Below are 14,543 nucleotides of genomic sequence, written 5' to 3'. Positions count from 1 at the left end.
AAATTTAAAAAACAATCTTAAATATAAAAGGACGACGAGTGCACAGCTGAAAAAACAACAGATACAAAATGGTGCTGTCACCTTTAGCTTGCATCTAGAAGCTTTGATATTAAACAGCATTTTACCTTTGTTGGAAGAGGACAGTCATCCAATAACAATGTGATTACAGCTGGTCCAAGAGGATCATTCATGGGAATCACATGCACCATTGAGCTCACCACTTGAATCCAGCCATCCTCTCTATCTGCTATAGAATGCAGTCTCAACATGGCAGGTGGTGGCTCCTGTTCACTGAAAAAGGAAAATTTGAACCACATGATAACACACAGTTGTATAACATACTTTTTGGTGTAAAAACAATCTGCTACATTGCACACATCCATTCTGAAGAAGTAAGTGTTACTGATCTATTAAACTTTGAATGTGCACTTTGAAACACCCTATTTCTTCTCCTAATACTTTGGCCATATACTTCTCGTCCATCTTCAGAGTGAACCGACGGGTTGGAGTTACAGCATTCGCTCTGCTCTTCTAAACCCTTAGTGTACACCGTATAAAGCTCTTTACCATTAATGTTTCATTATGCTATATCAGATTTTATTTAATAATGAATCATCTGGATTTGACTGTTAGAATTTAGTGACAAACATGTTGTTGGGATATGATAGAGATAAAGAACAAGTGAAATACTGCTGCTATCATGAACATCTTTAGTGTTCTTGGTTACACTGAAGCACCAAAGAAACTGGTATAGGCATGCATATTCAAATACAGAGATATGTGAAGAAGCAGAACACAGCACAGCAGTCAGCAATGCCTATGTAAGACAAAAAGTATCTGGTGCAGTTGTTAGATCTGTTACTGCTGCTACAATGACAGGTTATCAAACTTTAAGTGAGTTTGAATGTCGTGTTCTAAATGGCACAGGAGCAATGGAACACAGCATCTCCAAGGTAACAATATCAGGAATCCGGTAAACCCCAAATCAGTGACATCACTGAGGCCAGAAAAAGATCCTGCACAAACAAGGTCAACAACAACTGAAGACAATCATTCTACACGACAGAAGTGCAAACCTTCCACAAATTGCTGCAGATTTCAAAGCTGGGCCATCAGGATGTGTCATCGAGCAAACCATTCAACAAAACATCATCGATATGGGCTTTCGAAGCCGAAGGCCCACTCGTGTAATCTTGATGACTGCACGACACAAAGCTTTATGCCTCCCATGGGCCCATCAACACCAACATTGGACTTTTGACGACTGGAAACATGTTGCCCGGTCGGATGTCTCTCGTTTCAAATTGTATCGGGTGGACGGAAGTGGATGGGTATGGAGACAACCTCATGAATCCATGGACCCTGTATGTCAGCAGATGACTGTTCAAGCTGGTGGAGGCTCTGTAATGGTGTGGGGCATGTGCAGTTTGAGTGATACGGGGCCACTGATAAGTTTAGATACGACAGACAGGTAAAACATTCATAAGCATCCTGTCCTATCATCTGCATTCATTCATGTCCATTGTGCAATCCGATGGACTTCGGCAATTCCAGCACAACACTGCGACACTCCACACATCCAGAATTTCCACCAAGTGGCTCAAAGAACACTCTTCTTCAGTTGAAACACTTCCGCTGGCCACCAGACTCCCCAGATGTTAACATTGAGCATATCTGGGATGCCTTGCAACACGCTGTTCAGAAGAGATCTCAATCCCCTCACACTCTTACGGATCTATGGACAGCCCTGCAGGTTTCATGTATCACTTCCCTACAGCACTACTTCAGACATCAGTTGAGTCCATGCAAAGTTGTGTTGCGGTACTTCTGCATGCTCGTGGTGTACCTATATGATATTAGGCAGGTGTACCAGTTTCTTTGGCCCTTCGGTGTACATTTCTTCTAAACTCTGAAATAAATCAAAATTCTTCTCCTTCCTCCCTCATACAAATAGGACAGTTTTAAAGGATTTTCTGCTTTAAAATTATATAGTATAAAACATGGTAGAACTTGGTAAATATATGTTTCTGCACTACAGGCGTGATCTTTGGGTAGCAGTACGAAATACTTTTACAGAGGTTTAGTTGTCAAATGTCATATCCAGTGCTCACACTGTGATAAATACAAGTGAAGTATTGACATAAAATCAATAAAAATTACTACAGTAAACAATGAGTTTGTATTAATTAACTTCAACCTTAAACACCTAGCTGGCAAAGTTTTCGTTTTAATGAAGCCCTACATCACTTTATAAAGATAATGAAGAAACCTGTTTTCTATGGGTACAACATGAAATATGAGGACATAATCTGGCTTTCATAAAAAAGTTTTGAAGACAAAAAGCACAAGTAAAATTGAACTAGCTTTTCAGCCACTATACATTGTTACAGCTATTACATGAGCAAGACATAACAGCCAAAACTGTACTCATAAATAAATAAATGTAATAACAATTCAGGCAGAAAATTTTATCATTTCGAGCAAAAAATACTATCCTTGTAATTTCATTTGTCTCAGTGTGTCGAAAAAAATGGTTACAAGGCATAAAGATGTGTGACATAAAATTAAATAATGATGTTGACTCCAGTCTAAAAACCAATTTGATGCAGCTCTCCACACTAATCTATTCTGGGCACGTGTCAATTTTTGCACAACTACTTCAGCCTACATCTATTTCAACCTACTTATCATAGTTAAACTTTTGTCTCTTGGTACAATTTTTAGCCCCCCCACCCATTTCCTTGCACTACCAAACTGACCATTTATTAATGCCTCAGGATCCCATTAACCAATCCCTTCTTTTAATCAAGTAGTGCCTTAAATTTCTTTCCTCCACAGTTCAGTTCAGTTCCTCCTTATTAATTATTCATTTTAACCATTTAATCATCAGCATTCTTCTGCAGTACCACATTACAAAAGTTCCAGTTCTCTTTTTGCCACCAAGTAGGGTAGCACAGTGGTTTGCACATTGGACTTGCATTTGGGAGGACGACAGTTCAAACCGACATCCAGCCATCCTGAATTAGATTTTCTGTAATTTACCTAAATTCCTTAAGGTGAATGCTGGGATGGTTCCTTTGTAAGGGCATGGCTGCTTTCCTTCACCACCCCTCCCTAATATGAGCTTGTGCTCCATCTCTAGTGACCTCATTTCGACAGGATGTTAAACAATAATCTCCTCCTCCTCTTCTTCTTATCTGAACAGTTTATTGTCAGAGTCTCTGCCATATAAGACAAATTCCTACAAAAACGAAGTCTTAACATTTTAAGTTATATATAATAATAAAAATTTCTCTAGGTCACAAATGCTTTTCTTGCTACTTGCAATCTGCATTTTATATTCCTCAGACTTCAGCCATCATCACTTATCTAATTCCCTCAACATCATTTAATTTCATTTGACTATGTTCCATTAGCCTCGTTTTACTTTTGTCAACATTCATCTTAAAACCTGTTTTCAAGACCGAATCCATATCTTTCAACTGCTCTTCCAAATTCTTTGCCACCTCTGATGGAATTAATGCCACTGAAAAACTTAGAATTTATAACTTCTTTTCGATGAATACTCCTAATTTCGCCTTGATTTCCTTCTCAACTTGCAAATAAATTTCAGAAAATACTTATTTTTACAAGTGTAACTGTCACAAAACTTTCTTTACACAAATTACAGTTTCATATGATTGTTGGTAAAATGGCAAGATAGCACTTGTCATCTCATGAAATTCTTTCCAAGGCTTACTGGAGCGAATATGTAAACTATGACTCCACTCCAGTCTTTTACATGATAAGATACTGAAGATTACACAAGGTTAGGTACATAGGACATCCGCAACTGAGAGGCATGATAATTAATGAAGAGATATCTGCTTCAGCTGTACTAGAGTTCTTGTAGTTCGTCTCATGGTCCCCATGTCAGATATACACCGATGGCAGCACAATATCTGCACCTCCCACAAACTCATTTTCTGTCACCTTTCTGAGGAAATCTAAGGAGCTACTTGACTGAGAAGTAGTGGCTCTGGTCTTGTAAACGACATACGGCCAGGAGAGCAGTATGCTGACCCCATGTCCCTCCATAGCCGTGTGACACCTGTGGGCTGAGGATGATATGGCGGCCGGTCAGTACCATTGGGCCTTCACGACCTGTCCGGGTGGAGTTCAGTTTATTTCTGATGCACATGGTGAGTCATTAGTAACTAATATTTTTCCTCTCATAATTGTTAACACAACACTTTCAAATGAACCTTACTAAAGATTGAATTTGTGACCTCGCACTCAAGGCGTTCCGTTTTAGCATTACCCCTAAAGACTTAATCCAATATAATCTGCACAATATGGTCAGTGCTTATCAGGGAATCAAGTAGTATGTTCTTCTTCCTCTTCGTTACAGCCACTATCATACATCCATTCACCTTTTCAAAAGTGGCCATTCATTGCACCAAAAGGAAGTTCTGTATGGGTCTTCCTACAATTCCTTATGCGATCACTTGAAGATGACACTTTCATAAACACAACAGCAGTGTTGCTGATCTTATCTGATTAGTCATTCACGTGCACTGAACACAGAGGTCCTATTACAATTTCTTTCATTTGTGTTGAATATTCATTAACCAGTATAACACAATGAGATATATTAGTCAAATATTCCTCGAGTCAACTATATATCTGTAACGATAATGCATATGATTGCACCCCGGTTTGTAGTCAATGACATGGTACAGTGTCAAATGCCTCTTGCAAAGTTAGGAAGACGGAATTATCAATTCACATATCTATTGTTTGCAGGACACTGTGTGTGAAGAAACACATTTCACACAAGCACTCTTTTTTTTTTCTGAATCTATGTTTAGGTTGCAGTAGTTACTCGGTGATGCGGCTTGCACAGGATTGAGTAGTGGGGAGAGCTGCATCAAACCAGTCTTTGGACTGAAGATCACAACATCACATGCTTATTCTTTGACAGAAGATGTTTCCCCCCCCCCCCCAGCAGCACCATAACGTTTGAGTCTCCATTACACTCTAGAACAATGCAACAGACAGATATCGGCAATATAATACCATAGTTCAGCACATCCAATATATTACCATTTCTGTAAACAGAAGTGACCTGTAATCTTCGCCAGTCACATGGGAGCAGCCACTACAAAAGACCTTCTCAATAAATAAGCTAGAAAGACATAATTCTGTGGTGTATTCAACATAACATCAAACTGGAATTCCTTAAGGACCTGGGGCCTTTTTCTTTTTTAAAAAAATCCACCACTTGACGGTAAATTACTGTTCATTTATTTCACATGATCACGACTTTAGCTTTACAGCCATTCTGAAGTGCACACTGAAATGTTACAAAATATCTCACCTGTCTGCGTGAAATGTCATTGCTGAAAAAAACATATTTCTTGTCTTACAGAACAGTTGCCATATTACAGGATCTGAGTACACATCGAAGATACATAATATGGTTGACAATGTGCACAGTGAATAACCTTTAATGCACAATATGGTGTGTTTAGCAGCCAGTATCTTGTTGTGACCCGCATTCCTCACATCCGTGTATCAACCCATGCATCCGTGCTCAAATCAACATGGCAGGTCATTGGCACCAGGGATGCTAACATCGATGCATCTCGTGTGTGTGTGTGGCATTAAACATTGATAAAGTAGTATTCCCTTACATGAAGTCCTTTTCAAATGCAAAGCATAGAATTCCTTTTTTCTGTCTCCTGCCTTCAGTTTTAGACAACAGAAGGATCCACAAAAAGACATAATGCACATTTCAGATGCATTCATATACTTTAATTATGGCCAGAACTTCCTAGAATTCTCTTATAAATCTTTCATCAGGATCTAACAGCAAAACATGCTGTCGACTTCACCCCTTATTGTCAGCTTCAGCCCTTTCTGTGATGCATGAGTTGCTTTTCCTTATCAGGATCCCTGTAGTGGTCTCCATTTTCCTAACATTCTAATATTAATATATTGCTAAACTGTCATGGGTCTCCGCCCTCTTCTATAATTTGACTATCTGTTACCAGCAGTTACACTTGCATATCAGAAGCTTTGTTATGATATGCGATTATGAGTAAGTAACCAGTAATCTATAAATATCTGAGTACATAGTGGTGTAAATATGACGTCTGTATAAAACATTCCGGAACTTGGTCCACAAAATTTTTCTGTGCTTACCTTTTACTTATTGTGCATGGTCTCCTCCGAAATACTCTCCTCCACAATTGATATGCCTCTAGCTGGATCATGCGAAGCAAGTTTTCTTTCATCTCATCTATCATTGCAAATCTTTGTCCTTTCAACAGTGTTTTAAACTCTGAAAATAAAAGTCCACAAGAGCCAGGTCTGGAGAGTACAGGGGATGAGGAAGCACAGTGATACTGCTTCTTGTGCAATAGTCACACACCAACAGGGATGAATGTGCAAGTATGTTATCGTGATGCAAGAGCCATGAATTGTCTCGCCGCATTTCAGGACATTTCCTTCTCACATTTTCTTGCAGGCGTCACAACACATTCCTATAGTACCATCGATTAACAGTTTGTCCCTATGGCACAAATTCATGATGAACTAATCATTCAAAGTCAAAGAGAACTATCAGCATGGCTACTCATCACCAATTATGTTTCTCTTAAGGAACATCTCGTTCTCATTTGTGCAATCCAGAAGCTCTTCAGAGATTATGAGGTGAAGGTTTTTCTTGTCTTGACTCATGAGCCATGGGACAAATTTGGTGGAAACATTATTCATTCTGAGATGCTGTGTCAGGATTTCATGACATGATCCAGCTGAAATGTTACATTCTTCTGCAATCTCTTGGAAAGTCAGTCTTCAATTGGCACGCACAATTTCATTGCAATTCCTAACATGAGCGTTGTCGGTAGATGTCAAAAGACGTCTTGAACGAGGGACACCTTCAACTTCCATTTGGTCTTTTTAAACCATGTGAAACAATCATAACACCTAGTACAGCTTAAGCACTTATCACCGTAGGCTTCCTGCATCATTTGGTTTTTCTCTGTAAAGGTTTTGTTGAGTTTCACACAAAATTTAAAGCAAAGCTCCACTAACTCTGCAATCTCGAAATTCAAAACTGTGCAACAATGTTCTACTCAATACAGCACTGAACAATAACTTACACAGACATACAACAATAAAACTTTTGGCAGTTAAACATTAAACACAGGCCATGTGCAACCTTAAAAGTTATAAATATTAAAAACCACACTTTTTTTCTTATCAGTTATTTATTACACCACCTTAACACATTTACATAAATAATGTTTTCGCTCTTCCCTTCTTTTGCAAGGATGTAAGGATTTCGTGGGTTGGACACACGTGAGCACACCATAAAGTTGCGTACAAGACATACACGATTTTCCTTAATGGACACTGGAATATTTGAGTGTGTATTCTTGGCCTTTATTTATAGTCACTTCTGCATTTGTAATATTAGTATGGATTTGCTATGTACTTATCCAGATGGCATTTAATAAAATTTTTCAGATTTATTTATAATTGTTCAATGTACGCCAGATCAAAATGTTGGCATTTGATTTTTTGACTGTGACTAACAGACTGACCAAAAACAAATACTATCCTAACTTTCCTGTCAACCTTTTTGTTGCCTTTGGCAATTGCTGTCACTGAAAAAGCATTATGGTCACTAATCCCTCTGCAACTGGTGACACTGAAAAAGATTAGGTCTCTCTGTAACTAGCAGGTCAAGAATATTTCTTTCACAGTCAAATTGGATGGATGGATGGATATGGTGTTATGGGCACTCAACAGTGTAGTCTTTAGCGCCCGAACGGAAACAACAACGGACGAGTGTCACTAAAAGGCAGCAAGTGCAGAAATAGGATTAAAATTATAGGTGAAAGTCTACAGAGGCAGTTTGCACGTCAACAGTAGCAAAGAGGAAAGCAGCACAATGAGGAGAACTGCAAGAGAACGGAGGGGAAGGGGTAAAATGAAAGACATAGCACATGTTTGGAACTGGCCTACTACAAGAATAAAAAAGGAGTGGTAAGCCACTCGGCAACACACTAAAAATTCCAACCTAAAATTCTACGCTGAAGCCCAGAAACATCACAGTACCTTAAAACTTTCTTGACACTCGCCTCGTCATAGGCTAAAATCGAGGGCAGATCCCCACTAATATTAACTTCCGCCCTGACAAAACGATATAAATCACACTCAACTAAAATGTGGCGTACAGTGATTCGTACGCCACAGGCATCACACAGAGGGGGTTCCTCTCGCCGTAATAAGAAGGCATGCGTAAGAGGACAGTGCCCTATGCGAAGACGTCTAAGGGTCACTTCGTCACGCCTCGGTGACCGGCAGGAGGAACACCACGGCTGGACGGTGGGTTTCACCAACCGCAGCTTATTTTCCCTCACCGGCAGCCATTCCTCCTCCCACAATTGCAGATACTTCCGCCGTAGCACAGAAACGACACCTTGCAAAGGAATAGAACATTGTGTCACATCCGGTAACCTGCAGGCGTCCTTGGCAGCTCTGTCAGCTTGTTCATTTCCCCGTATGCCCACATGCCCTGGCACCCAGCTAAAGGACACTTGCTTGCCCTGTCGTTGGAGGATGTACAGTTGGTCTTAAATTAGCTGCTCCAACTTCTCCGCAGGGTACAGGTTCTGCAGTGACTGTAACGCGCTCAGTGAGTCAGAGCAAATTAGGAAGTGTTTGCCCCGAGTAAACCGTATCTGCTCCAATGCCTTCAGGACCGCGTGAAGTTCTGCGGAAAAAACAGTGTATTACTGGGGAAGGCGAATCCTGATGACACGGTCGGGGAACACGACTGAGCAGCCAAGAAGATCCCCCTGTTGGGATCCATCAGTGTAGACTACTGTAAAATCATGATGCCTGTCTAAAATGTTAAAAAACAAAGATTTGAAAGTAAAATCTGATGTACTGTCTTTCTTAAAATTTGCCAAATCTAAAATCAGTGTGGGTCTCTGGAGGAGCCAAGGTGGATATCTGCTCCAACCTCGACGTGAAACATTAAAACCGGCCACACCCATCTCTAAAAGGCAATCCTTTGCACGAATCCCATAGGGCCTTGTTGCTCGGTGCCGGTTGCGAAAAAGCCTTTCCAGTGGAGGCCGAGCAACAGTGTGGTATGCAGGTGTGTATGGTGTGGATAATGTTTGATAGGCCTGGCGCACCATTAGTAGACGCCGCCGGAGGTGAAGTGGCGGTTCACCTGCCTCTGCACAGAGGCTCGGTATGGGGCTGGTTCTGAACGCCCCAGTGGCCAACCGAATCCCCTCATGGTGCACCACATCCAACAGCTTCAAATAAGTGGGTCTTGCAGACCCATACACCATGCATCCATAATCAAGCCGGGACTGCACGAAGGCTCTGTAAAACCGGAGCAGACAAGTCCTGTCTGCTCCCCATGTGTGGTGACTAAGACATTTTAAAATAGACAGCGCCTTAACAGACCGTTTTTTCAGTTCCTTAATGTGTGGCAGCCACGTAAGCTTAGAATCAAAAGTGAGGCCCAGAAACTTCACCGTGTCTTTAAAATTCAGAACGGTGTCCCTCATCCTCAACTCAGGCAAGTCAAAAATGGAACGAGAACGGTTAAAAAGAACACACACCGACTTATCAGTTGAAAACTTAAAACCACTCTTCTGTGCCCATTCATCCAAACGTCGCAGAGTGAGTTGCAATTGACGAGTCGTCGTTGCAAGGCTTGAAGAAGAGCAAAATACAGAGAAATCGTCCACAAACAAGGAACACTGCACAGGACTTTTCACAACAGACGTAATACTGTTAATAGCAATAGCAAAGACCGTCACACTTAAAACACTACCTTGAGGGACACCGTTCTCTTGTTCAAAGCGACTAGACAGTACGTCTCCGACTCGGTACCGAAAATAACGTGGCGACAGGAAGGACCGAATAAAATTGGGAAGACATCCGCGAAAACCCCATTCGTGGAGCTGCCTGATGATAAGATGCCTCCAAGTAGTGTCGTATGCCTTTTCAATGTCAAAAAATATTCCCAACAGGTGATGCTGGCGCAGGAAAGCCTGTTGTATAGCCGCCTCCAGGAGGGCCAGGTTATCAAAGGTGGAGCGATACCTCCTGAACCCACACTGAAAGCGACTAAGGAGTTGTCTGGATTCTAACATCCAGACAAGGCGGCGGTTGACCATCCGCTCCAAGGTCTTCCCCACGCAGCTAGTGAGGGCAACACTACGGTAACTACCCGGGCACGTGCGGTCTTTCCCAGGTTTTAAAAGAGGAATTAAAATTGCTTCACGCCACGCGTCGAGGAAGTGACCAGACATCCAAACTAGATTAAAAAGTCGGAGGAGGATTTCTTTATTTCTCCCTGTGAGGTGCCGCAGCATGCTATAGTGCATTCTATCCTGACCAGGGGATGTATCACGAGCCCCACACAATGCAGAATCCAGTTCCCACATGGAAAATGGGCAGTTGTACTCTTCTGTATTGGGTGAGCGGAAGTCAAAACTGCTCCTCTCAGCATCCACTCTGTGGGGCTGGAAAGCTGGATTCTGACTGGCGGTTGCAGTAATAGCTGCAAAATGAGCCGCCATAGACTGGGCAATATCTTTTGGGGTCGTTTGGAAAGTACCATTCCACATTACAGCAGCCATAGGGCACCTCCCACCTCTCCCAGAAATCCTCCTTATGGTCTCCCATACAATGGAACTTCGTGTAGAACGATTAATGGTGTTCAGGAACTGCTGCCACGACCTCTTCTTGCTCTCACGAATAATTCGGCGACATCTTGCCCTCGCCACCCGAAAGGCTGCAAGATTCTCAGCAGTCGGCCGACACTTGAACCGACGCAGAGCCGCACGCCTGGTCCTGATTGCAGAGCGGCATTCGGCACTCCACCAAGGCACAGGTGGCCTCTTCCGGTGGACTGTGGAATGGATGCTGCAGCGGCATGGTGGACAGTTTTGGTAATATGATCCACCCACACCTCAACATTCGCACAGTGTTCGAATTGGGCCAACTGGCTATAAAGTGTCCAGTCAGCTCCACTGAGCACCCATCGTGGTGGTCTCCTTTCGGGCCCCACGCCATCTGGCAGGTGAATCCAGATTGGGAAATGATCACTGCCGTGCAAGTCAGCAACCACTTCCCAGTGAGCACTGGCGGCAAGAGCTGGAGAGCAAAGCGAGAGATCAATGGCAGAGAACGACCCAGTCGCCGTGCAGAAATGAGTACTCTGTCCTCCATTGAGCAAGTAGGCACAGGATGACAGGAGAAGACTCTCAATTGCTCTACCCCTGGGGCAGGTAATTGCAGAGCCCCAAAGCACATTGGGGGCATTAAAATCACCACAAATAATGAATGGCTGGGGGAGCTGTGTAAGAAGGTCGGTGAGGGCCGCTTCATCAAGAGCATCATGTGGGGGCAAGTAAAGTGAACATACAGTCAATGGATGACGCACGTGCACGGACACAGCGACGGCCTGTAAAGTCGTCGTAAGTGAGAGAGGCGAGGAGTGGTAGTCCGTCCTGACGAAAATACCTACGCCTCCTCTAGCTCTCTCTCCACGCAGGTCGTCCTTTTTGTGGAGTGTATAGCCTCGTATCTCAGGGGAGTATGATGGATGGAAATAAGTCTCCTGGAGACATAGACACAGTGGTCTATCCTGAGATAGTAGACGAAGTTCTTCCACATGCGTCCTGAACCCTTGCAAGTTCCACTGAAGTACGGGAGCCATCTAGGATGGGGGTAGCACCTTCATCCTGTCTCTCCGACGAGGCGGGGAGACCGAAGCAGGTGGAGGAGCAGGCATGGGGCGAGATGATTGCCCCACACATACATCATATTCCATCAACTCCGGGGAAGAGTCAGAGGAAGCCTCTCGTAAAACAACATCCGCATGGTCAGATGGTTTACCACGGGATTTGACCCGCTGTGGCTGCTGTACAGGAGCTTTCTGTGGTTTGGTGGGCTTTGGGGGAGCGGATGTGGGAGTGATAATCGGCGCACTGGGCTTGGGAACAGCCGCAGCTGTTGGAGGTGCCAGAGGCTGGCCCAAGTTCGCCACTGTACCTGTGTCTGCCAGTCGAGTAGGGGCGACTGGCTCTGAAACACTGGCTGCGTTGAAAGTGCACTGACAGCTGCAGGTGTTAGTGCCAACACTCACCACCTCAGTCTGCGTGGAGGCATCGACTTTTGGAGTAGGCTTCTGAACCAGGGATGCAAAAGATGTAACAAATGTGGGAGGTTGCATCGACTTACAGATCTTCTTGGCCTCACCATAGGGGATATGCTTGGTTGTTTTTAGTTCCTGGACTTTGCGTTCCTCTAAAAATATTCGGCAGTCCCTACTCCACACAGGGTGGTTGCCAGAGCAATTGATACATCTAGGTGGAGACGAGCAACCAACTCCTTCATGAGCAGCCTTACCACAGTTGCCACAAGTCGCGTCGCCTTTACACCCGAAGGTGGTATGCCCAAAACGCTGGCATTTAAAACAGCGCATTGGAGACGGGAAATAAGGCCGCACACTAAGGCGAAGGAAGCCAGCTTTAATATGGTCTGGAAGTTTCGTGCTACTGAAGGTCAGAATAAAAGAGTCGGATTTCACAAGATTGCCATCAACCCTCTTCATGATATGTTGAACATCAACGATACCTGCCGGAGCCCACTCACGTTGCAGTTCGTCTTTGGGAATGTCGACTAGATCCCGGCATGTCACAACACCTTTGCTAAAATTCAAGGTGCTGTGCAGTTCAGTGTCTATGGCATACTCCCCAAGGCATTTAGCAGCTTGCAGGTTAGTGGTTTGCTGGGAAGTGGAAGTTTCCACGAGCAAGGTCCCATTACGCAAATGCTTCACTGATTTTAAGGAGCCACAGAGGCCCTCCAGACCCTTTTGTATATAGAAGAGCGAAACCTTCTCAAAACTACCCTCCTTCCATTTTACAATGAGAAACACATTCTGATTACCAGAATGCATTCTGTTACTAAGGACTTGATTTGTCAAAGATGTGCTGCAGTCAGGGGGACTGACTGCACGAGCCCTCTTCAGAGACTGGGTGTTGGAACCTTCCAGCGGCCCACCCTTTCCGCTGGGAGGAGGAAAAGAGGAATTCGAAGGATCCATCTCGGTCCCACGAGCAGCTAGGGAACTAGAAGTCCACCTAGACAGAGCCCCGCGTGCCTAGGTAAGCCTTATACAACTGGGGTGCGGCAAGTGCCCCAGAGGTTGCCCGCTTGCGACTGTTCCACCCCAACAGCCATGCATCTTATAGGCGCGCAGCACACCGTAAGATTGAGGGGTTTTTATAGAGGTTTACCGTCCTCGCAATCCAGGCGGTCAAGCCAAGATAACCATTCCCCGCAGCACACAACATTCCACCGCCACGCCATACGGTGGTCGCTGAAGCATGTCCGGGGGTTACGGTGACAGGAGACTGGCGGCGCTGACCAGACCCCAGCTCAGGACCCCGGGGTCGTCAAGCCCGTACTCAGCAAATGAATGCTGAGCCCCTGGGGGCCACAGTCAAATTGTCAGACTAGTTGTTCAAGGCAGTTGTAAGACAAAGTATACTATATGTCTTTATTGCAAGTAATATAAGCATAGTTTTCTCAGTTGATAATGAGCAGTCTGCAGTCATCATCTATTACTATTCCAGGTCTTTCTGTGCTACCAAGTTTAGGCTACTATCGAATGACTATGACGGATGTGTCTGAATCTGCTGGTGAGACTGATCCTTGATACTCTTTACCATATTTTGCAGGGATTCATTTTAGACACTTCTAGATCCAGAATACCGCTTGTCGCTGTAAACACTCTTCCTAGTGTAGAATTTAATTAAACTGTCTAATATATATCCCATGTGTTGTAGAAAATTGCCCTACTTTGTACTTCAGGCGTCAACAAAACGGCCAGGGCTCACGTCCTTTGTAGAAAGCAGTCACCCAATCATCATACTAGGAATTGATCCTAGTGTGATGTGCCGGCAACTGTTTTCTACAAGAGTCATGAGATCTAGAACATTACTGCAAATACACTGGCAGTTAACAAGCAATGTTACGAGATTCTCACTCTCTGCAATTCCTATGCAGTTTGCTGGAATAACTGGTTCATGAGAAAGGCAATAATCTAACTTTCAACTTCTTCTTAGTCTTTTGAGATAACAATTGTGGATTTTAAAGTTAAAATTTTGTGTTTCACACCTCAACTACACTGGAATTATAGCTTCCAATTTTATACTACATATCCATATATTTTCTATTTGTTACTGGCAATGACTCTAAAAAAGAAATTGGCAGAAAATGTAAGAATAAGCCAATATTGTAGCAAGTCTAAAAAGGCAAAGCTATCACCAATTAGAAGTTTGGTTAGAACATCACAGTGTTTTATCAAGCATGGTCCTGCTCAAGTTGACGATGACAATATGGGGGTGCTCAACAGCATGGTCATCGGTACCTTTACAAAGTATCAGCATGCTATAATGATGGCTGTCCCCACAGGCAGAGTTGCTTACAGTACATGAAATTCCACCAAT

The 14,543-nt window shown here is 43.4% G+C and overlaps 1 protein-coding gene across 1 annotated transcript in view; it reads right to left on the bottom strand.

The window, feature by feature from the left end:
- LOC126259781 (RING finger and SPRY domain-containing protein 1-like) overlaps positions 1-14,543 on the bottom strand; it is a 166,111-nt gene that overhangs the window by 118,517 nt on the left and 33,051 nt on the right. The window contains exon 2 of the mRNA XM_049956788.1: positions 126-291. Coding sequence (XP_049812745.1) covers positions 126-291 — 166 coding nt within the window. The remainder of the gene's footprint in view (positions 1-125; positions 292-14,543) is intronic.

This window comes from Schistocerca nitens, chromosome 5, assembly GCF_023898315.1.
Source record: "Schistocerca nitens isolate TAMUIC-IGC-003100 chromosome 5, iqSchNite1.1, whole genome shotgun sequence".
Taxonomy (NCBI): domain Eukaryota; kingdom Metazoa; phylum Arthropoda; class Insecta; order Orthoptera; family Acrididae; genus Schistocerca; species Schistocerca nitens.
The sequence above is the reverse complement of the archived record's forward strand: the minus strand, read 5'-3'. Positions and strand labels throughout refer to the sequence as shown.